This window comes from Schistocerca piceifrons, chromosome 1 (genome assembly GCF_021461385.2).
Source record: "Schistocerca piceifrons isolate TAMUIC-IGC-003096 chromosome 1, iqSchPice1.1, whole genome shotgun sequence".
NCBI classification, from domain to species: domain Eukaryota; kingdom Metazoa; phylum Arthropoda; class Insecta; order Orthoptera; family Acrididae; genus Schistocerca; species Schistocerca piceifrons.
In genome coordinates, this window is record NC_060138.1 from 1,239,757,193 (window position 1) to 1,239,782,428 (window position 25,236).

Sequence of the window (25,236 nt, forward strand, 5' to 3'; positions counted from 1 at the left end):
AAAGCACACTTGCATATCAATCCTTTCGTTATTTCTGCTCTGCTGTACTTCTTTCATAAATCGTGTACGTTTACAAGTATAATGAGGCCATCCATGCGAGTCAGATTGGCCAAGGATTTATGAGTGCGTAATTAATTAAAGTGTCTCCATGTCGAGTATTGTCGATAAATCGGTGATGAGCGCGATTAGTGAATTGCAGGGAATGTTGTAATTCCGTTTCCTGCGCGTAGTATCGTTGAAAACTGCATTGGGGTGTCGCTATTGTGCATGAGTAACTAGTTTCCGTGTTATTTAAGGTTTTTCTTTATTCTGTTAAGGTGTTAAGTTGACATTATGTCGAAGAGGAGATTGGAAGTGCTTGACCCATATGTCAAGAAAAAGCCGTAAGTAATTGCACAGAATTTTGCTCCTTGGACGAATGTTTATTTCTGTTCCCGTGCAAGTCCGCATTAAAATGGTTTGGTTATGAACTGTTATTAATGTTTTTATGAAGGAAATTGTATACCGTCATAACCGATTTGTAAATTTGGATTGCTTTTTTTGTATGTTGATTATGTCGTATACACACGACGTAGGCAAGAGTCTTTAAAACTTGTTCATGCGTGTTTAGGGTTATTATTCGAACATCTCGTTCCCTTATCAGAAATTTATAATTTATATTATTAGGATAGTGTGGAGCTTTCAACAAGAAATAAACACCCGTGTGTCTGAGTAGAAATATTTGGACAGAGGCAATTATTTGTGAAATTGGTTAGGTTATCATTTAGCGCTATACACTGTGTAAGGGGCAGTTTGTCACTGGTTGGCATTTTAGTTAGTTTCGTAGTGTCCCTCTGCCCTCGCAAATTTATCTCGCAATCAAATATATTATTCATGGATTTGTTTTAATTTTTTCCGCACGATTTGTAAATCTGCGTGGTTTCATTTACACCAGTTAAACTTACCATTTGATATGTTTGTTGTTATTTACTAGATTTTTATTCAGTAATAGTAAAAGCTTTCGAAGTTTCATTTTGAAATCGTGTATTTCTTGGTCATGTCTTGGAGAGAATCCTGTTTCTGTTTTTCATCAGTTCGGTTGTGATCCAGTAAAATCCTTTGCAGCCCTAATTTTGGCCAGCACTACTAAATGTTCGTAATAAGACGAAACTACTTCAACAAACCATTCTGTGGTCTTCATAAAATGTGATTGTGGCGAAGTGTCCACCCGTAAAAAAAAAAGTTGCACTCACATCTTGTACTGATATTCTTACTTGTACAAAAGGAAGAAAGTGTGATCAAGAAAGATCCATGTACCAGACCGCAGATGCTGCAACTGGGTCATATTGATTAGTTAAGGAACACACCATGATGCACACGTATTTTACAGATATTCTTACTTGTTCGAAAGGAAGAAAGTGTGATCGAGAAAGATCCATGTACCTGACTGCAGATGCTGCATCTGGGCCATATTAATTAGTTAAGGAACACACCATTATTTTGATGTCCCAAAATGCATTGTTTTCAAGCATAAGTTGTCAATACATTTACAATAAAACTGAATGGAGTAACATGTTCTTCACCAAATGCTAACTTTCCAGACATGAACTGATGGTTGAAATCTTGAATGGGCAGCTGCCAATTGGACAATGGAAGTGCATGTAAGGGCAGCAAGTGTCTCGGTCCACTGTGTGTACAGTTGTAGTGAACATTTATGAACAGGTGAAGGGAAAATTAATCACCTTTATTTGGCAGTCACTTTCATTGGCTTTGCCGACTTACGACCAACATTAGACTACCTTGACCACAGTCTACATGAGAGATCAATATGTCAAAACTCTCTCTCTCTCTCTCTCTCTCTCTCTCTCTCTCTCTCTCTCTCTCTCACACACACACACACACACACACACACACACACAGTGAAAAAACTGATGAAACGGATGGACAGTTGGTTGATCAGAGTGCAAGTTGGCTAGATGTTTGCTATAAGAAAATAATTTTATCTTATATGATGCAGCTGGAATTACTGTACTTACAAAATAATGGTGTGTATGATATCTCTGATGACTGCCTGTGGTACGACTCACTATTTGGAAGGTTTTGTAATTTGAGCTTTTTGGCTCCACCCACTCATGATCAAGTTATCACCTTCCAGCAGAAAATTGTTTAGATTAGATACTGTTCAGGCCATAGATCCAGAATAATGAGATAGTCAAGGATCTAGACTGTTTGGAAAAAATAGATCCATAACAACGAGATACTCAAGGATCTAGACTATTTGGAAAAAATACTTATACAATGGATATGTTACCTACTTTTTCCCCACGTCTCAAGTGAGATGGTTTCCAAGGATGTGGAAAAAAACTCACCATAAAAAAAGCAATGAAGGTAGTTATCAAATTTGGCAGACGACATTTAAAGCAGCCTTCCATCACTCTCCATTAATCTGTGTAGGTATGGAATGATTTCACATTTCTTACTCAAAGTGCCTAACTTATTCATCTTATTATGTGCTGGGTAACACTGTACAAGTCAGACAGCAATTGTAAAGTTCTAGGTTTCAATCTCCAATTGATCCTAGGATTTCTCTCTCACCTGAGGTAGTTATTGATAAATGAACAGCTCTGAGAACACAATGGTAAGTGCGACTGCCGTGTATTTACAGTTACAGGGCAACCGGCACTACCTATGAGCAGCAGAATATAATCCACCAGGAAAAGGTTCTATTTTTTTTCAAATGCCAGGGCAATTTAATGGGAAATACGGAAGCGTCCGATCCCACCCGTCTGCTTTGACCCATGACCTCACAAATATGGGGGAAACAACCATAAACCACGATTCCAATATGGCGCATATAAAGTCATTACGTACACATTATAAACACGAAAACACATCGAAAAAGAAACACACACAAGTTCCACAAAAAGCCTAATGACACTAACGGGACAAGCGCGTGAAATTGGAGGTTTTTGGGTGGGGACAAACTAAATATAAACAAATTTAGACACCCACCCCCATACAGAACCAAGAAAAAAACCGACAACACAAAACTCCCCAAATTCCACTAAACACAATATCTGGAATCGGACACTTCCCTTGACTTATATAGCTCAACAGCAGCTCCCGATCCCATAAATTAGGATCGAAAACTTCCCCTGACCTATATAGCTCAACAACAACTCTCTCCCGAGCCCACAAATTGGGATCGAACACTTTCCCTGACCTATATAGCTCAACAGAAGCTCCCGATCCCATAAATTGGGATCGAACACTTCCCAAACAGCTGTATAAACTTTATCAGCTTCAACATGGTATTTCTTATCACAGCGAACAAAACTAAATTAACCTCCACACAAAACCACTAAATCGTCAACTCACTGAAACGAATTCCACTAGAAACACAGCCAACACTCGAACAATTCTGTATAATGAGCAAGACCAAACTGAGCCCATTACACCACACAAACGAAAGCCCTGAACACACCACCAGAGGGCACAACAAACCACAACACGATGACATCTACAAACACGCCACACTCACAAGCCAAACTCCACGCCGTCATGACGTCACACACCACAAAACCCTTACGTCACGGTCAAAGCCGACTGGTGGGATCGGACGCTTCTGTCGACCCATTTAATGATAAACACCCGTGGCTGTCTGCCACAGGAACGTAACGGCAAATGACAGGTAAAATGGCTGGCACAAAGGGAGACCCATGTACGTTTTCCAAGATTATAGTCACATTCAAAGTGCATGTATATACAATTATGTTCCTGTAATACAGAAAATACAGAGTGGTTATTGGTTGGCTGATGTTGTAAGCTTGGTCGTGTGTATATGCGTGTTTGTACATTTATATTTGAACCAGTACGTAATAATCATATAGCAACAATAATGATTGTAATAACAGTAGTAAACTTTGTTGCTGGTCAGGTAATCTGTGAAGGAATTTTAGTTGACCTTGATATCGACAGTTTTGCTGTCACCTAGTGGCAGGAAAACAAAGATGCATCTCATGATGGAAGTTTAAGCAGAAGAGGTGTTATGCAGGTGAAGAATGTGTATCTCAATCTGGAGAGACTGCAGATAAGAAGGGAGTATGACCTAACTCTCACTGTCCTCTTAAATGTTTTGAGAAAGTAGTGGAGTCATGCAAGACAAACATTCAGAACAATCTGGCAAGTTAAGGACTCGGATGTTCAGAATGCATCTGGCTGTCAGCCTGAGGAATGCATGCAGGTGGAATGTTACTTCTAAGTACCCATCATCTCCATTCGTTGCAGTAATTATCTGTCCCATGTTTATGTGATACTGTCAACCCCTTTGCTGGTACGTCAATCTCCTCGTATTTCTGAGTGTGTCAAGATTCCACGTATATTTGAGAATCTCCCAGTAATTTCACTTGGGAGACAGTCAACAGAAATTCAGTGCCAAAATGGGAGTCTGGAGAAACAGAGGATTAAAGTTTGCACTAGATCCACAAATCAGAATGTTACATAGTGTCTACACCACACTAATGTATTTATATTTGTATATTTCATGTGTTGTAGTCTTTTTCTTATTCTTTTTATGTTTGTATGGAATAATATAGATGTAAATTACTCCGTTTGTGGATCAGCTGCAAACTTTAATCCTCTGTATCTACAAATTCCCGTTTTCACACTTATCATTTTTGTTCCTCTCGAGCAGCTCGAATGTGAAAAAAATGGTGTATGTTATGTTACAGCTACTTACTTTCATTGTATTATAATGACAAATCCTGTGTCATTGGACAATTCCAGGATGAACAAATAAACATATAAACTGTAGGTCCCCCCCCCCCCCTATTACTGGCTTGGTAAGTCATGTTGTGTGTTACAGGAAGGCAATGCCATAAACCTGCAGCACTTCAGGCTGAGGAATTTACTTAAGCTGCAGTTATCCTCCCATTGGTTGAATGAAGCTAATGTGTTTGCAACCTCTGTACCATAGTTCTTCACTTTGGCGTAGGTCATCTTTCAGAGAATTGCTTTTGCCTGAATTCCTGAATGCCAGCTACCAAGCACATTATTCATGGCCTTGGTTCACAGTAAGTCTTGTGTTGTTTCCTTCAGTACTACTGAACAGGCTGTGGAAAAATACTTGAAATGCCAAACTGTTAAATTTCCTTTCCAGACACATTGGGAGGTAAGTTTTTAAACCAATATTTAATTTACTAAAAACACTCCTCTTGCCATTTTTCCTCTTCTGTTTATTACTTTTCCTGTCCATCCAGGCAGCTTGAACTTCTGTAAATACAAAATTCTGTCATTTTGTTCCATGACTTTATTAACGCTTAACCAGAATGGATATTTTGACAAACATAACTGGAATCGTGGGTCCAATTGGTCCCTTGAATAAGAATTCGACATAATTCCCATAAAAGATATAATTCATATGTAATGATTGTATTAAAATAAGTTTTGTTTCAAACATAAATCAACTTTTATTGAGCAAAACTTTTTCATAGTATTATTTTTTAATTTTTAAGTCCTACGTCTCATATTTTAAAAGAATTTTTAGTACCTTACTTTGGAATGCTACATGATTACAAAAAAGGCTTAGATTAAAAAACCTAGATATAACATGGGGTTTCTCATAACTTCCCCTTAACATAAATTGGGATTCTTTATGCCATCATTTAGAAACAAAAATAATGACAATGAAACTTGGAAGTGTCCAAATGTTATCTATGTCAGTACCTGAACTAAGAATGGCACTTGGTACACAACACTTTTTTTCCTGCATGTTGTTTACAGATGAATTTAAGACATCTGTCACATTTTTGTGATTGTTTGCTGTCAGTTTTAGGACCACATAAATAACATCTTCCTCATTTTCGTGAGCCACTTTGATTGCAATATGAATTTTCTAGTCATAGGTCATTTTGTGGTTCATCAGCTGCCCCTAGAAAATTATCAGTTCTACTCTTCAAATCTACTGAAAATGAATAATACTCCATCTTCCTTTCTGTGATAAATGGCCTTATCAAATTCAGTCCAATTTGTTTTATGTAATGATTACGTTTCATACGTTTTCCACTATTTGATGCCTTCCATAATATGAATCCATTTGCACTTGCAATATTCAATATTGCTGAAAAAATGACACTTTGCCATCGTTGAGTTCTTCTAGAGACTGAATAATTGGCGCATTTCTGATCCAATGTATCATCACCACCTTTTGTTCTGTTGTAAAATTCAATTATTTCAGGTTTTCCACTGTATTCATTGACTGAATTGTCATGGTGCATTGACGAGATTACCACTACACTTCAATTCGTTTTTGGGACAAAGATGCCAATGTTTCATTCTTCACTAAACCAAATAATGTAGATCCTATTATCTGTCGTTTATTGTCTAACAATTCTGGTGGTATTTCCCTTTTATTTTTGCACATCGTTCCAACATAGGTCAAACCATTTTCAATCAGTCTGTCAACCAACTCCACAGAAGGGAACCAGTTATCAGCAGTTGTATTTCTGTTTGTTCCAAATAAAGGTTCTGCAAGCTGCAGTACATTCTGTGTTGGAACTGAGAGTTGGCTTGTTTTATTAGTTATAGCTTTGCCCGTACAGATAAAAACATTGTATAAATAGTGTGTTTTAGCGTCGCAGAGGTACATAATCTTGATGCCATATTTAGCAGGCTTTGATTTCATATAAACCCTGAAAAAACATTTCCCTCTAAAAGGGCATTTCATCAACTGTCAAATATTCTGAGCAGCTATAGTTTTTCTGATAGTTCTGAATGAAATTTCCAAATATTTCTGAGATGAGACTAGCGCGATCATTAGTTCTTCTTTCTTCCCTAGAATTCACGTTATCAAATCTCAAAGCAGATAACAGGAACATAAATCGCTTTACTGACATCGTTATTCTGAATATATCTCGGCCAGTTCCATCAGTTGCCCATAAACTTTCTATGTCTTCGTGGCCAGATTTGAATACATCTGATAATAGCAACAACCCAAAGAATGCTTTCATTTCCATAATACTCACATGGTCAGTGTAAGTAGCATTAGTTTTATACTTTTCTGAATATTCTGTTATTTTCTGATTAGTGAGAGTGCAGATAATTGCGATCATTTCATCTGATATCAGCAACTGCCATGATTCAATTGGTGACATGTTCCATTTTTCACGAGGTGTACCGATGAGACCAGGCAGGTAAGTGATGTTGTGGCTTCTGACTCTGGACCTAGCTGGTGGATGAGTAGACCACTTGCATCAATTTTTGCCACGGAAATATGCACTACTTGACAGCCAGCCATCTCTCTCTACTGAATCATCAGATGATGAATTACTTGAATCAGAAGAAATTTGTTGTGTATTTTCTTCGTCACTTATGTTCTCTTCATCACAAGGTTGAAAATCACTTAAAGATTCTGTGTTTGAATAATTTTCGTCTAATAATAATTTACAGATTTCTTTTCTTTTCAGCGAGGCCCCGCTGCATTGTGGCAAAGTGCCTGAAACACCACAAAATAAATCTGTATACACTGACTTCAAAAACCCCATATCTGGAATCGTGGGTCAAATTGGACCCAGTGATGGCACTTGCCTCCACTTCTAGTAAATTTCAAGCAGCGAGCTCCCTGACCCTGGTGCACCTCACAATGTACTGAGATTACACTGGCGCTCGAAACAAACTCCGTGCGTTTCCATTGTTAGACTGTTTTATTGTTGTCAGTGGGTCCAAAATGACCCACGATTCTGGTTAAGGGTTAATTTGTGCTGATGGGCAAACATTACATGCGAAATGAAGATGGTTCGGCTATTTTCCAGTAATACTTCGATAATTTATTGTCTGTTGAAGAAATGGCTGGCTATTATTAGAATTAAAATCAGAGAACTTTGCCTACTTACTTTCCAAGTATGTGGTATGCAGATTTCAAACATCTGTCTATTGCACAATCAGGTATTCAAGGACAGGTTAAAAATGTACAAGCTATATCACCAAAAATTACCATTTAGTTACTCTCCAAATTTTGCAAACAATACTGCTATTATTTGAAAGTGATTAAAAGAAGAAAAATTCATTTGTGTGTGTGAACAGTAAAAAGAAAAGCTAAATTTTGAAGACCACCATTCTAAATCCATTCTTGTGGAGAAAAGAAAGTTATATTCATTTCCCAATTCATTGGCAATCACATTATCTGACAAAAAAACGCGAAGCACTCGGAAGACATGGTCAGACGTTGTTGTTGTTGTTGTTGTTGTTGTTGTTGTGGTCTTCAGTCCTGAGAGTGGTTTGATGCAGCTCTCCATGCTACTCTATCCTGTGCAAGCTTTTTCATCTCCCAGTACCTACTGCAACCTACATCCTTCTGAATCTGCTTAGTGTATTCATCTCTTGGTCTCCCTCTACGATTTTTACCCTCCACGCTGCTCTCCAATACTAAATTGGTGATCCCTTGATGCCTCAGAACATGTCCTACCAACCGATCCCTTCTTCTAGTCAAGTTGTGCCACAAACTTCTCTTCTCCCCAATCCTATTCAATACTTCCTCATTAGTTATGTGATCTACCCATCTAATCTTCAGCATTCTTCTGTAGCACCACATTTCGAAAGCTTCTATTCTCTTCTTGTCCAAACTATTTACCGTCCATGTTTCACTTCCATACATGGCTACACTCCAGACAAATACTTTCAGAAATGATTTCCTGACACTTAAATCTATACTCAATGTTAACAAATTTCTCTTCTTCAGAAACGCTTTCCTTGCCATTGCCAGTCTACATTTTATATCCTCTCTACTTCGACCATCATCAGTTATTTTGCTCCCCAAATAGCAAAACTCCTTTACTACGTTAAGTGTCTCATTTCCTAATCTAATTCCCTCAGCATCACCCGACTTAATTAGACTACATTCCATTATCCTTGTTTTGCTTTTGTTGATGTTCATCTTATATCCTCCTTTCAAGACACTGTCCATTCCATTCAACTGCTCCTCCAAGTCCTTTGCTGTCTCTGACAGAATTACAATGTCATCGGCGAACCTCAAAGTTTTTATTTCTTCTCCATGAATTTTAATACCTACTCCGAATTTTTCTTTTGTTTCCTTTACTGCTTGCTCAATATACAGATTGAACAACATCGGGGAGAGGCTACAACCCTGTCTTACTCCCTTCCCAACCACTGCTTCCCTTTCATGTCCCTCGACTCTTATAACTGCCATCTGGTTTCTGTACAAATTGTAAATAGCCTTTCGCTCCCTGTATTTTACCCCTGCCACCTTTAGAATTTGAAAGAGAGTATTCCAGTCAACATTGTCAAAAGCTTTCTCTAAGTCTACAAATGCTAGAAACGTAGGTTTGCCTTTCCTTAATCTTTCTTCTAAGAGAAGTCGTGAGGTCAGTATTGCCTCACGTGTTCCAGTGTTTCTACGGAATCCAAACTGATCTTCCCCGAGGTCGGCTTCTACTAGTTTTTCCATTCGTCTGTAAAGAATTCGTGTTAGTATTTTGCAGTTGTGACTTATTAAACTGATAGTTCGGTAATTTTCACATCTGTCAACACTTGCTTTCTTTGGGATTGGGATTATTATATTCTTCTTGAAGTCTGAGGGTATTTCGCCTGTTTCATACATCTTGCTCACCAGATGGTAGAGTTTTGTCAGGACTGGCTCTCCCAAGGCCGTCAGTAGTTCCTATGGAATGTTGTCCACTCCCGGGGCCTTGTTTCGACTCAGGTCTTTCAGTGCTCTGTCAAACTCTTCACGCAGTATCATATCTCCCATTTCACCTTCATCTACATCCTCTTCCATTTCCATAATATTGTCCTCAAGTACATCGCCCTTGTATAGACCCTCTATATACTCCTTCCACCTTTCTGCTTTCCCTTCTTTGCTTAGAACTAGGTTTCTACCTGAGCTCTTGATATTCATGCAAGTGGTTATCTTTTCTCCAAAGGTCTCTTTAATTTTCCTGTAGGCAGTATCTATCTCACTCCTCATGAGATGAGCCTCTACATCCTTACATTCGTCCTCTAGCCATCCCTGCTTAGCCATTTTGCACTTCCTGTCAATCTCATTTTTGAGACGTTTGTATTCCTTTTTGCCTGCTTCATTTACTGCATTTTTATATTTTCTCCTTTCAGCAATTAAATTCAATATTTCTTCTCTTACCCAAGGATTTCTACTAGCCCTCGTCTTTTTACCTACTTGATCCTCTGCTGCCTTCGCTACTTCATCCCTCAAAGCTACCCATTCTTCTTCTACTGCATTCCTTTCCCCCATTCTTGTCAATCGTTCCCTAATGCTCTCCCTGAAACTCTGTACAACCTCTGGTTCTTTCAGTTTATCCAGGTCCCATCTCCTTAAATTCCCACCTTTTTGCAGTTTCTTCAGTTTTAATCTACAGGTCATAACTAATAGATTGTGGTCAGAGTCCAAATCTGCCCCTGGCAATGTCTTACAATTTAAAACCTGGTTCCTAAATCTGTCTTACCATTATATAATCTGACACCTTTTAGTATCTCCACGGTTCTTCCATGTATACAACCTTCTTTCATGATTCTTAAACCAAGTGTTAGCTATGATCATGTTGTGCTCTGTGCAAAATTCTACCAAGAGGCTTCCTCTTTCATTTCTTAGCCCCAATCCATATTCACCTACTATGTTTCCCTCTCCCCCTTTTCCTACACTCGAATTCCAGTCACCCATGACTATTAAATTTTCGTCTCCCTTCACAATCTGAATAATTTCTTTTATTTCATCATACATTTCTTCAATTTCTTCGTCATCTGCAGAGCTAGTTTGCATATAAACTTGTACTACTGTAGTAGGTGTGGGCTTCATATCTATCTTGGCCACAATAATGCGTTCACTATGCTGTTTGTAGTAGCTTACCCGCATTCCTATTTTCCTATTCATTATTAAACCTACTCCTGCATTACCCCTATTTGATTTTGTGTTTATAACCCTGTAGTCACCTGACCGGAAGTCTTGTTCCTCCTGCCACTGAACTTCAGTAATTCCCACTATATCTAACTTCAACCTATCCATTTCCCTTTTTAAATTTTCTAACCTACCTGCCCGATTAAGGGATTTGACATTCTACCCTCCGATCCGTAGAACACCAGTTTTCTTTCTCCTGATAACGACGTCCTCTTGAGTAGTCCCCGCCCGGAGATCCGAATGGGGGACTATTTTACCTCCGGAATATTTTACCCAAGAGGACGCATCATCATTTAATCATACAGTAAAGCTGTAGTTTCCCCTTGCTTTCAGCCGTTCACAGTACCAGCACAGCAAGGCCGTTTTGGTTATTGTTACAAGGCCAGATCAGTCAATCATCCAGACCGTTGCCCTTGCAACTACTGAAAAGGCTGCTGCCCCTCTTCAGGAACCACACGTTTGTCTGGCCTCTCAACAGATACCCATCCGTTGTGGTTGCACCTACGGTACAGCTATCTGTATCGCTGAGGCACGCAAGCCTCCCCACCAACGGCAAGATCCATGGTTCATGGTCAGATGTAACTAACTTCATACACATACATGCCATTGATTGGCGTGTGAACGATCAGAGTTGCAATTCTCTGTGACATGTTGAAAGACCACTGCAGTCAGTGCATTAGTGTTATTAGTGTTTAGCTTTATCGGGCCTATTAGTGTATATAAGGGGCTTGAATGGCATTGAATGTTCAGTGATCATGATGAAGAGCATGGAGATGCCACATACTCATGTGAGACAGCATTATCAACGCCTGGCAGTATGTCTCTTCATTTTTCTGGTTGGTCGAATTTCGACCATGGCCCAGTGTTGTACTGCATGGGAATGTTGAGGGCAGCCATGTTGTCGGTGTTCCAGTCATCCATATCTAACCACCACAAAAGAGGATAGTCATATTGTACACCAAACACATTATAGCCCCTTGACATCTGTGTGTCTGCCATGCCTGGCCATCCATCCTACGCCTCCCTCTTCAATGACTCCTTTGATTGCCAGTATGGGGCGCATCCCTCTTCTCCGTTACCTACTGTAGTTTGCTTTCGGCTCTTGCTCCAGCAGCTTAAATTATCACTCACTGTAAGTTTCACAACCTTTGCACAGACTTTGCAACAGTACTTTCATGTGCCTTGATGGCTCTTCGACTGGCTGTGGTGTCGGTTATGCCTTCATCATTGGCACCAATGTTTTTTGGTATCAGCTTCCGGAACATTTCTCAGTATTTACAGCAGAGCTCTTCGCCCTGTATCAGGCCATGCAGTACATCCAGCGACACAGGCTTTTCAATTGTCATCTGCTCTGATTCTCTCAATACCCTTTAAGCCTTTGTGTGCTACACACTGTCCATCCCTTAGTGCAATGGGTTCAGGAAAGCTGTCACTTGCTCACTTTTGATGGAGCCACCGTGATGTTTATGTGGATTCCTGGTCACATCGGTCTGACAGGAAATAAGGCTGCTACTCCCAAGGCTGCAGTCATCTCGGACTGCTAGCTCTTCCATTCTGTCTGACAATATCTGTGTTGCCGTCTGTCAGCAGGGGGTGACACTTTGCCATCATCACTGCTCCTCCTTCATGGGAACAAGCTCCAGAGAATTAAACCTCTCCCAATGGCTTGTACGACCAACTCTCAGCCCTCTCGCTGTGGGGAGCTCATTTTAGCTAACTTGCATATTGGGCACTGTCTTTTTAGCCATCCCCATTTGTTAAGTGGTGCTCCCCCACCACTTTGTGCTCATTGCACTCAGCCTTTGATGGTTCGACATTTCCTGTCAGAATGTCCTTTTTTAACCACTTACGTTTTCATGTATGTTTGCCATCTGAATTATCGGTCGTTTTAGAGAATGACTTGCAGGCTGTCAACTGCGTTTTACTTTTTATTCAGCATAACTATGGTGAAGGACATTTAGTCTTTAGTTCAGGGCCTCTTTCTCCACATCCCCTTTTGAGCTGTCTTTTCTTCCACCGATTGTGCTTAACATGTAGTTGTTTTTCAACTCCTTTTTTGTCATTGTGTTGTACGCTTCTAATATGGGTGCATAGGGCCCTAGTTGTTTTTGTGTCCTAAAACAAAAACAAAAGCAAACACAAACATACATACATACATCTGTGTGTGCTATTGAGATCAAGCGATGTACACTCTGCAATATTCTGCATCATCTTGCACCATTGGTTGGAGACTAGCAGCAGCCGGCCTAGGGTATTACTGTCTCACACTTCAGGAGCTGTTAATACTCAAGGGTGTGTGCCTCCCTCTAAAGTGCACCAACCACAAATACAGTTGTTTTGCTCCGTTTCATTGTTGTTTCAATGTGAGCACATTACCTATTCCTCCATCAGTGCTTCAAGTAATATATTTTATTGTCATATGTCAGAGTGAGCAGCAGTAATATAAAGTGAACAGCAAACTAGGTGAGAAAAATTTACGATCTGTGCTTGAAAATGACTCAAATTACAAACTAGCAGCACAAACCCACAACGAGGCAGTTATCTATGAGATAATTAGTAATTGAATAAGTGGTTGGCTGGGATCTGATGCAACATTGCTGTCTAATGCTTTGAGTGGGTCATTAGTGTGGGGTAACACCTGTATGAGATTGATATGAGTTTTTCATTATTGTTTAATTAAACAGTGCTTTAGCTCATGTAAGTTTATTTTATTGGTGCGTAACTAAACAGAGATTAAATTGTGATTTTGCTCATACATGTTTACCGTGTTAACATAGACCTTTTACATGTGTACAAAGTGCGCTGCGTGCCCGGTCCTGTTATGAAAAACGGCGCGCCCACTCAAGGATTAACACCACACCACAACACAAACAGGTGTGTTTGGAGTGGTGCCAGGACCAGGAAGTGTGGACTGCCGATGAAGGGCTTTACATTGTGTTCACGGTATTGTGGTGACATGCGAAGAGGTCTCTGGTTATTTGGAGGGACACAGCATTGTCACTCCTAGTGTCGTGGCAGAGGTTCCATCAGGTGACTTAGTCGTGGGTGGTAGATTGAGGAACTCTTTTGGAGTAATTGTACATCGTGAACTTAGTGTCTCTTCGCACGTATTACATCCCACACAACAGTATCTTGGTACCATACTGATATGTGATCTCGTTTTGCCAAGTTCTTTGTAAATTTGACTCTGTTTTGTAATAAGTGAAATAATCACATACCTTTCAACCTGTAAAGTTCCGTTTCCGGAATTCCCCAACCCCCCTCCCTCAAAGACATTGAACGCATGTTTAAGGGTTCCACTGGTTTATTTGTTTCAGTTCATCTGTGTCTACTACATTCTCCTTTTCAACACTGATATTTTGGTGCTGGTATTGAATGCACCAAACTTCTACAACTGTGATAAAAACTTTCAGCAAGTGTCAAGTTTGATGAATACTTGAAAGAAACTGTTTCCATTAACTTGTAGAAGCTACTGCTGCATGTTAACTAATCCTGCTCGAACCAAATATCATCTTGTTCAGAACAGTATTGTATACACCCATTGTTGTGTATCTTGGAAAACAGTATAGGAATGGTATAGGGGGAAAAATTCACACACACACACACACACACACACACACACACACACACAGAGAGAGAGAGAGAGAGAGAGAGAGAGAGAGAGAGAGAGAGAGAGAGAGGGGGGGGGGGGGGGGCATGGCACAGCCTAGTCCATTGCCTCCTATTCAGACTGCCAGTGGTGTTCTTTACAGTAAACTAGCTTAAAATATTGCCAGTAAGTTATTTACTCTCTAAATTGATTGATTCAGAGATTGTTCATTGTAATGTATATCTGTATTTTCCTGTACTTTCTTATAATCCAACCATTTTTGCATTCTGACCTGTACCCTTGTCCCCAAAGGTGATGGATTAGGAGGGTTATATTGTACAAGAAACGTGCAGTCATGCACATAAACACAAGTACCATATGTACCACAATAAAAAAATAAAAAGCATAATTATCAACCAAAGTCAGACAACACACAAATCAAATGGTAACAAAAATATATAAGCACAATCTCTCGAATGGCCAGCCTAGATTCTGAAACCAGGACCCCCACTCCCAGGATAGAACTCTGTACATTGTCCTTCCAACAATGCCATATATACTGGTCGCTGGTCCGAGATGCAGCAACTTGGGTCATCACATACTTTTTCCATAAACATAACACTATACATATTCTGCAGTTAAACAGAATAACTGCAGAAATTTAATCATGGTCAGCACATCGTCCCCCATTACAACATGCACTGACATACTCCTGAACATCTTTGTCATATCCATAACTAACAAAAAACAGAGTATCAGACAATGGAAACTCCAGAAAGGCATATCAACAGTGTAAGAAAAGATAGATTGCTATTTACCGTGAAGATGACCCGTTACGTTGCAGACAGGCAGAATTAAGACACTTACACGTAAGCCTTTGGCTACCGCTTTTGTCGGAAAAACAGAAAAACACACTATTCATTCACATACGCAAGTACACCTCATGCACACATGACCACCAACTCCGGCAGCTTGGGCTGCAGACGATTCTATCGTGAGCCGGAGTTGGTGGTCACGTGTGCACGAGGTGTGCTTGCTTGTGTGAATGAATAGTATATGTTTCTCGTTTTATGACAAAGGCTGTAGCTGAAAGCTTATATGTAAATGTCTTTTAATTGTGCTTGTCCACAGTTTAACATATCATCCTTATGTTAAAAAACTAAGTATTAATATTAAATCTCTAACACATCATACTAATTCCAACTTGAAAACAAATCTATTGCCTATAATTGCCAACATTATTCTCACCTACAAAACTCAAGAAGTGCACTAAATCACTAATAGCACTCGCAGACATTTTAGAAACGTGAGCATCCCACACTAGAGCGTGCCACTGTATACTCAAGCATGCCTTCTGCAAACACAGTCCATCTAAAATACACTATACCACCGTGATGACACGCAGCAAGAGAGTCCCATCACGGGTTGAAGCAGATGGGTGGTACCATAATCTTCAGCTGACATAGTAAATTTCGTTATGTATATCTGTCGTGTTACTGCATGAAACATTAATAAAAAATTACTGAAAAGTTCAGGCATGTTATTGTCATGTGGTGTGATAAACATTGGCTAAATCTGCACCACATCACAAGCACATAAGCTGTACTTTGATAAAAATGACTTTGAGATGTTCAGTTCAGTGTCTAGTAGTAATAGGGATCCAGCATCAACCAACCACAGCTCTTTGCTTGGGCTCCACTTGTTTGCCATGTTGCCTATTTTGCAGGTACATGTCAAGTCTTGCCAGGCAAGGTATGTTAATTGCTGTGGAGGGGCAAATCCAGACAGTGCTTTATATCAGTCGCATGAGCACTTGGCATACCGTGTAACAGCAAACAACATTTCATTGAGACTTTCTCTATTTGTAGCCCTGTGTTTTGTTTTCCACAGTGTTCAGTAGTTGCTGTCTATGTACAGAAATTTCTGTATAGAGTGCATTCCTAAGAGCTTTTCTTCCGTAGTGAGTGTTTCTTCCATGTTCTACTTAATTCAAACCTATATGGTACTGGTCAACTCTTATTATAAACTTAATGTCAGTTCCTGTGCATGCTCATGTCCGTAACTGAAGATTTAAGAGTTTCTCCTTCAGAAGACTGTACTCTTTTTTTTAATTTACCGAACTGATTTTTTTTACATGTTTTAGTTGCTCTTTGTACTTTAGAAATCATTGTTGCTACAACTGTCTCGTGGTCACTGATAACCCCAAAAAGGTGAGCTCTCTTTGTTGCCATTAAATTAATACATTTTCATTATGAGCGGGCTTATCAACTATTTGATCCAAACCGTTTTCAGAGAAGTTATTTCTAGCCCAAGCCTTATAAAACTAAGTGTTCTAGTCAGTTGTTTGATGATGAAAGTTTCATCCAGTAATAACAGTGTGTTTGGGGTACATAGATATTAGAGAGTTGAGGGTTTCTCTAAAGTTTTTGGTTACATCTGTTAGTGAGTCTGGTGGCAGACATGCCATAACAAACTACTGAAATCACTTTCTCTACATTAAATTGGGTTTTCTTATTACAGATACGATCCTGAGAAGACCAAAGAAACTGATAAAGATCGGTGAGTTATGTCAATAATTAGTGAGATAAATCATTTTAATGTAACCTCTTATGATTTCAAATGAAATGTGGCACATTTTTCAGATATGTTCATACTATTTAATTAACATATGATGTGATTTTTGCTTTCAGGGAGAAATTGACTGGTGGAACACCAGTAGCAAGTTACCCAAAACCAAATGTCCAGGTTAATCCATTCACTGGATTACCATACACTCCCAGGTAAAATGATGGCATTATTAATAATTTATTAAATCCTATTCTGGTGAACAATGAAGTTGTAAGTTTTGGACAAGGTGTTTAAAATGTGCACAGTGTATCTTGTGAAGTGTAATTTAATGATCCTTTTTTGTAATTGTAAATAGTGTAAATTTTTGTATGCTGCTGATTTAATTTTAAGTGTAATTATATATTCATTTGGTTACTTGAAATGCTCATAATGATACTTTCATTCGGGCAGTACTGTTGAAAGTTGTAAAATCTTTTGAGTTCCATTGCCCTCACACTTGTATTTTACTAAACCTGCATTAAAAAGAGGTTGTACCTTTTCGTTTTAATGGATAGGAAAATTTGCTTCAGTGTATTTACATATTTGGTAATAGTAGTCAGCCCTTTCAACAGATGATGTAATTATTAATTTTTTTAAATTTTATTTTGCAGGTATCACGAGTTTCTAAGAAAACGTGTAACTCTTCCTGTATGGGAGTACAGAGGACAGTTCATGAAGCTGCTGAGTGAGAATCAGTGCATTGTACTTGTTGGTGAAACAGGTTCTGGAAAAACTACACAAATTCCTCAATGGTTTGTACTAACAGTTATTTTCTGGTAGATTAAATACAAAAACCTGTGAATGGAGACATAGGAGCTACATGTCTTGAAAGTTGACATACTGTTTTCATTAACAGCTCATATTTGTTCAGAGAACTGATTGTCGGTGATATATACGAGTGGTGTTCCAAAGAAAAGCTACGATTGAAAGTAAACACTGGAGGCCCGACGACGACTCTCACTATTTCGCAAGCCAAAGGATTCCCTGTTCCCAGAATTCCTGTGACTGTACAGAAGTCATTCCTTCACAGTGTCCTTCAGTTCATTGTTGGATTTGAAGTGCTTCCCTTTGAGATATTTCTGTAGTGGAGGAGTCGTGGAAATCGTGGGGCAGCATGTCCAGGCTGTGGGGCAGTTGCTAAAGTTGTTCCCACTTGAACTCGGCCATTACATTTGTGTGACCTTGGAGACATGTGGATGTTTGATATTGTGGAGGGGAATTGATCCCCCTAGGAGCAGCTCAGGCTGTTTCTCTTGGTGGACTTGGATAGGCTACAGTGTGTCTCACAATATACGTCTTCAATAGAGGTTTTTCTGTGATTGAGGAATTTGACGAGTATCTGACATTGGATGTTGAAAAAGACTGCAAGAATCAGCTGCCTGCTGAGTGCACAGCTTCGAATTTTTTAGGGGGAGTTGATGATGATGCTTCCTTCGCCTAGATGTCTCAGTACAATATGCCAAAGTAGCATATGCAAGCATCAAGTGGTTCGGTTATTATAACACTATGTACTTTGTCATTTGAAAATTCCATATACTTTATGATGCAGTGCATTTTAAATTAATCACATGACATAATTGCTGGGGATCTCCCAAGGAGTGAATTCAGCTGCCTAGTCAGAAAGATTTTTCTTTCTTTCATGCAAGTAGCCACCTTTCCTATATGAAATATAGATATCCAGGTTGAATGTAACCTACTGTAATATATAATAAAATATTGGTTGGTAGGAGGGGGGGGGGGGGGAGGTATTTGTGTTGATGGTGATGAGAGGAAGCCAGTCCTTTTGAATAACACCAAAGGCACCACTGAGCTTAATGCTCCCATAAAAAAAACTGTGACATTGTAAAACAACTTCTCGCAGCTGCAGCTACCAAATGCTTTAAAGGAAAGTTGAGGAACAAAGTTTCCTGCGTGCACCCTTGCTCCAAACACGGGCATCAACTATACCTTATTTTAACTCCGAGAAAAAGATCTCTGCTGTCTTATGCACATGCTCTCCTTCCAAAGTTCCAACTGTGACACTAGTCAAATAGTAGTTGTGACAAAAGTGCACTTCGGTGCCTAGAAAGATTCATTCTGCTAAAACACATTGTAGAACCAAGATTCATATTTGCAAAACTAAGGATCTTGTTACAGTAGATATATTTGGTGACAGTCCAGAAAGAAGTTGACACTGGGGACGTAAATACACAGATTGCTGAGACCAGCAAATGAAGTCACATATTACCATTACAGCTGACAGTATATGTGGTAATTTGAAAGCAGAATTGCAAGATTGGTTCTTCGAGAATATTCGTGTCCTGAAAACCCTCTAGATTCCAAGCATCATGAAGTGTCAACTGTCACTCAAACCCTTTGAACACTACCTGCAGTGATCGAAGCAAAGCAAAGCAAAGGGGATTGTTCAGCACACTGTCTGTAACTGCATTAAAAAATATTTGGAGAAGCTGTGCTGAAGTATACAGGCATCTGTCTATACTGGGAACATTGATAGAGTATACTTGGGTATGAAAATGGCAATTGGACCCATCCCTATGAAGAGTGCCACACTTAAGGAGATCTGTGGAACAGTCCTAAGGAATTATAATCAGCAAATGCAATGAAGGGTGGAGCACTACTCCAGCCTCTACTCACATCCAGCAAACATCAGCACAAAAGCAAAAGGAGAAACTATCAATTGCCAACTTGACACAAGCTGAATGCCATGTTTTTGAGCAGTTTCAGAGAGCTGTTGCGGGGCTTAAATGTGCAAAATGCACTGGTAAAGGGGACATCCAAACAGAACTTGTCAAACTGACACCACTCCTTCCAGTACCCTGTAGTGTTGGGCTGAGAGTATGGTGCCACAGGACGTGCCGTGCCAACATCGTCACTCTATGCAAAGGTAAAAGTGATATGAGTGATTGCAGTTGACAAGTTCAGGAAAAGTGCCAGGAGCAGAAGACGCCATTCATTGTTTTCCTTCGCTTGACAGAGTATTTGACTCCACCAGCAAAGAGGGTGTGTGTGTTTTGCTAATAAACAAAGGGTGTCCTGAAGATAATCAGGGCTTCTAATTGCTATATGTAGAGTGCTGTGATATTTGAAGGGAGCACACCACATCCATTTTCTGTAGAAAGAGGGGTTAGTCAAGGCAGTGTACTTGCCGCCTTACCTTGTTTGGTGGTATACTTTTGTTATTTGCTCAGAGTTGCTTTCAGTGAAACAAAGCTGACCATTGATGTACGTACATTTTTCTAATGTACGTACCAGGCCCGACAGGAAACTTACCATCTCGCTATTCAGAGGCAAGTGCTTCGTGAAGACTTGATTGTAAGCAACCTTCTATTCAGATGATGCAGCATTTGTGGTACATACTCAGGATGAGCTTCGAAGGCTTGGATTCAAATTTTCTGCTATAGGCACTCTCTTATGTGACTGAATATAAATGAGATTGGCATTATTGAGCTAGGATACAAAACGCAGCTAGGCCATCTTGAGTACCGGATGACTCCTTGTTGAATGTAGTTGATTTATCGTGCTATCTGGGCTCGTTAGCGTCAATAGGTCTCTCCTAGGACGACAAAATAAATATGAGAATCAGCAAAGTGGTGGATACTGTCTGCTTCACACAAGTATATAGGACAGCATCTTATGATGATTTTAAAAATGCTCGTCTATTAAGCATGTGTGCTGTGCACCCTCTTGTATGGAAATTGGATCTGGGCATCATATGCTACATAAGAGGTTTAGCTCCCCACCATTGCTCTGCGGTGGTTACCAAGTATCCCAGGGGTAAAACGGAGAGATCGTGTATCAGATGAGAAGGAACTGACTTAGCAAAGTTGCTGAGTACCACCCTCTCTCTCGAGAACCACAGCCTGTGGTGGATAGGACACTTACATCTTGTGGACCAGTCCCATCTTTCTTGATGCTAGAGAGGGTTCTTGATTCACGTTGTAGGAAGTACCTGGAATTAGTTATATGTGGTGATTTCAATATAAATTTTGTGTATGATGTTGCAAGAAAAAGGATGTTGGCAGATCTCCTAAACTCATATGATCTGATGCAGATTGTGTTTTTTCAAACTAGGGTGCAGGGGAACACTTGCACAGCCATAGACAGTATTTTTATTCATTCTTCAGTACTAGATGGGCATTCGGTTAGTAAAAGGGTGAAGGGCCTTTCAGACCATGATGCACAAATTTTAACACTAAAAGGCTTTTGTACTCGAACGAATGTCTCATATAATAACAAACTATGTAGGAAAGTTAATCCAACAGGAATAGTGTTTTTAAACCTTGTGAGGGAACAAGAGTGGCAGAATGTTTTTAGTGCTGATAACATAGATGATAAATATAATGCTTTCCTTAACACATTTCTCATGTTCTTTGAGAGTTGCTTTCCATTAGGGTGTTCTAAATGGGGTACTAGCAGTAATAGCAGCCCGGGTAGCTGTCTGGTGAGAAAGGGATATCATGCAGAACAAAGCACGAATTATATCAAAATGTTAGAAGTAGTTACAGTCAAGCTACAGTAGCCCATTACAAACAGTATTCTAAGGTGCTTAAAATGTTATTAAGAATGCAAAGAGTATGTGGTAGTCAAATAGAATAGCTAATTCACAGGATAAAATTAAAACTATATGGTCAGTTGTGAAGGAAGTGTCTGGTCAGCAGCACAAGGTTGACGATACGAAGTCAGTTCGCAGTAAAAATATTTCTGTTACTGATGAATCGGATATATGTACAGTATTTAACAATCATTTTCTGAGCATTGCTGGTGAATTAAATAAAAAATTAGTTTCTACAGGGAATCAGAACTTCCTTGGCAAATGCCTTTCTGAGATTGGGGTCTGAAATGCTCCTCTGTGATACTGACAGGGGGAGATTGAGCCAATAATTAAATCACTGAAGACTAAGGACTCTCATGAGTATGATGGAGTGCCTAGCAGAACATCAAAGTACTGTGTTGCACATGGTAGCGCTGTATTAGCCATATTTGTAATTTTTTCTTTAGGAATGGTCAGTTTCCTGAACAGTTAAAGTACTCAGTAGGAAGGCCGCTTTATAAAAAGGGAGAAAGGGATAATGTAGACAATTTTAGACCTATTTCTATGCCATGTGTTTGCTAAAGTTATTGAAAAGGCTATATATGTAAGGATAATTGATCATTTTATATCACACGATTTGCTATCAAATGTACAGTTTGGCTTTAGAAGTCGTTTAACAATTCAGTTGTTAATGCTATTTTCTCGTTTCTCTGTGAGGTACTGGATGGGTTGAAAAAAGGTTTCAAACACTAGGCATGTTTTTTGATTCGACTAACAAGAGGACCCTCCAAACTGTAAATCACGGATTTTGATGTGCTTCAAATATGTTGTGGAGGCATTTATCCTGAGTACCTGGCAATCCGGTTTTTTAGCAACAGTCCTTGGTTTTTGAGAAAATTGATTTTGATGTTAATTGTGGTCTTTGTATATCCGTATCATTAGATATGTTTCGAGCAACTCAGCATAGCACAGTGGTAACGGTTCACGGCTATTTGAATCTTTGAATCCTGCTCATGTACTTTGTCCCCCCACCTCCTCCCCCCGCGCGCCCCTCCAAAATCTGCAGAATTTTTCAATTTTATTTCAAAGAATATCAACAAACAGTGTAAGGTGTGCGATATTATAAAGATATGTTCAGTTATTAATTTTTTCAAATATTCATTTCGTTTGTGGTTTGCATCACATTCTCCCAATCCCTCTTCTTCGTTGAAATCTATCAATTCATCATCAATAATGATCCGTCTTTCGACCAAGAGATCCTGCTTGTGATACATATCTCATCGCCAATTGCTACGGAATTGGCAGAGATCACGCTGGGCGGTGTATTCGTTACGAGATTCAAGTCGCGGAGTAGATTTTCGGCATATTTAATGGCATTTGTGATTTTGCCTTTTGATCCTTCGTTCAACTCCTCTACTTGTGGATCTTCTTCTGGGTGCACTACTGCAGAAATACTTGGTTCTTCCATTTCACAGAATTTTTCTAACACACAGTACTAGAGACGTTTTGCGAGCGACTAACGCTGTAGTTAGAGGCGAACGTAAAGGAATGCAACTCGCATCCTCTTTGGCCTATGAGCTGGGGTTCCCTTTATGGATAAGGGTATTCATGGGAGAGGGGACGATAATGGGCGGAGATCGATTTCAGGTAACATAAGAAGCTAAAGTTGTACGAACATTTCAAACTTCAACTGTGAACCACAAACAGAATGAATATTTAAAAAATTTATTAACTGAATACATCTTTATAATATCACACTTCTTACACTGGTTTTTGATGTTCTTTGAAATTAAATTGAAAATTCTGTCGATCCGATCCAGTGCAGTAACCGTGAACCGTTGTCGCTGCACTATGCTGACTTGCTTGAAATAAGTCTAATGATACAGGTACACAAAGACCATTATGAACTTCAAAATCGATTTTCTCAAAAACTAAGGCCCATCGCTAAAAAACGGATAGCCAGGTACTCAGGGTAAGTGCCTTTACAACATATTTGATGTGCATCAAAATCCGTGATTTACGGTATGGAGGGTCCCCTTCTAAGGCGTTTGACTGTGTTGATCACAAAATATTGCTCCAGAAGTTGGACCATTACAGAATACAGGGAGTAGCTCACAATTGGTTCACTTCTTACTTAAGCAACAGACAGCAAGAGGTCATTATTCACAATGTTGAAAACGGCTGTAATGTGGGGTCTGAGAGGGATATGGTCAAGTGGGGGGGGGGGGGGCAGAGATTAGTGTTGGGTCCACTCCTGTTCCTTATTTATATAAATGACATGCCCTCTAGTATTACGGATAACTCTAAAATATTTCTGTTTGCTGATGACACTAGCTTGGTGTTAAAGGATGTAGCGTGCAACATTGGCTCGGTTTCAAATAGTGTGATTCGTGACCTAAGTTCGTGGCTTGTAGAAAATAAACGAACACTAAGTCACAGTAAGACTAAGTTTTTAGATTTTCTAACACACAATTCAACAAAACCTGACATTTTAATTTCACAGAATGGGCACATGATTACTGAAACTGAACAGTTCAAATTTTTAGGTATTCGGAGAGATAGTAAACCGTCATAAACGTTCAGGATCTTGTTCAAAGACTTAATGCTGCCGTTTTTACTATTTGAAAGGTATCTGAAGTGAGTGATCGTTTGACATGAAAATTGATCTACTTTGCTTATTTTCATTTGCTTGTGTCATATGGTATTATATTTTGGGGTAACTCTTCCCATTGTAAAAGGATATTTTTTGCTTAGAAATGGGCGGTTTGGGCAATGAGTGATGAAAGTTCACAAACCTCTTGTCGACCCCTGTTCATGAGTCTGGGTATTTTGACATTGACCTATCAATATAGATATTCCTTACTGTCATTTCTTGTTAACAATATCAACTTACTCCCAAGACTAAGCAACTTTCACTCAGTTAATACTTGGCAGAAATCAAACTTGCATTTGGATCGGACCTCCTTAACTCTTGTGCAGAAAGATGTGCAGTATACTGCTGCATCCATTTTCAATAAGCTACCACTTGAATTCAGAACTCTTAGCAGTAATCCACGCGCTTTCAAATGGAAACTGAATAGTTCCCTCGTCGGTCACTCCTTCTGTTCTGTCGAGGAGTTCCTTGAAAAATTTAGCTGATTCTTGTTCTGTTGTTGATTGCATTTACTTCAACTTGTGGATTGACTTTTTTCAGGTTCATAAACATTTTATTTAAATCTGTTATTACCTTTATGTTGTAATTTCATGTACTGACATGTTCCATGACCTTGGAGATTTGCTCCTCAGTTTGGTCCTATGGATGTTGATGTGTAAATAAATAAATTAGTGGGATAGGACTTGGCAAGAGATCACCTTGAAGACCTACATTGCACTTTAAAAAGTGCACCAATTGTGATATGAACACATTTAATGGTGGCTATGACAGATGGGAGCAGCTCACCGAAGACCGCAATAGGAAGCTCATCAATGATGAAAGCACGTTCCACAATGGTCAATAGCTCAACAGCTTAGCTGTGAAACAAGTGTGTGGACGAGTGCTTATTGCGAACCTGTCGTTTGGGATGATATATTCTCGTCCCACTTGTGGGCACTGAATGGGCTCTCACATTG

General features: G+C 39.4%; 1 protein-coding gene across 1 annotated transcript in view; it reads left to right on the forward strand.

Moving 5' to 3' along the window:
• The first annotated feature begins 221 nt into the window (after positions 1 to 221).
• LOC124782087 (putative pre-mRNA-splicing factor ATP-dependent RNA helicase PRP1) overlaps positions 222 to 25,236 on the forward strand; it is an 86,521-nt gene continuing 61,506 nt past the window's right edge. The window contains exons 1-4 of the mRNA XM_047253913.1: positions 222 to 383; positions 17,010 to 17,048; positions 17,180 to 17,269; positions 17,708 to 17,848. Coding sequence (XP_047109869.1) covers positions 334 to 383; positions 17,010 to 17,048; positions 17,180 to 17,269; positions 17,708 to 17,848 — 320 coding nt within the window. The 5' untranslated portion in view covers positions 222 to 333. The remainder of the gene's footprint in view (positions 384 to 17,009; positions 17,049 to 17,179; positions 17,270 to 17,707; positions 17,849 to 25,236) is intronic.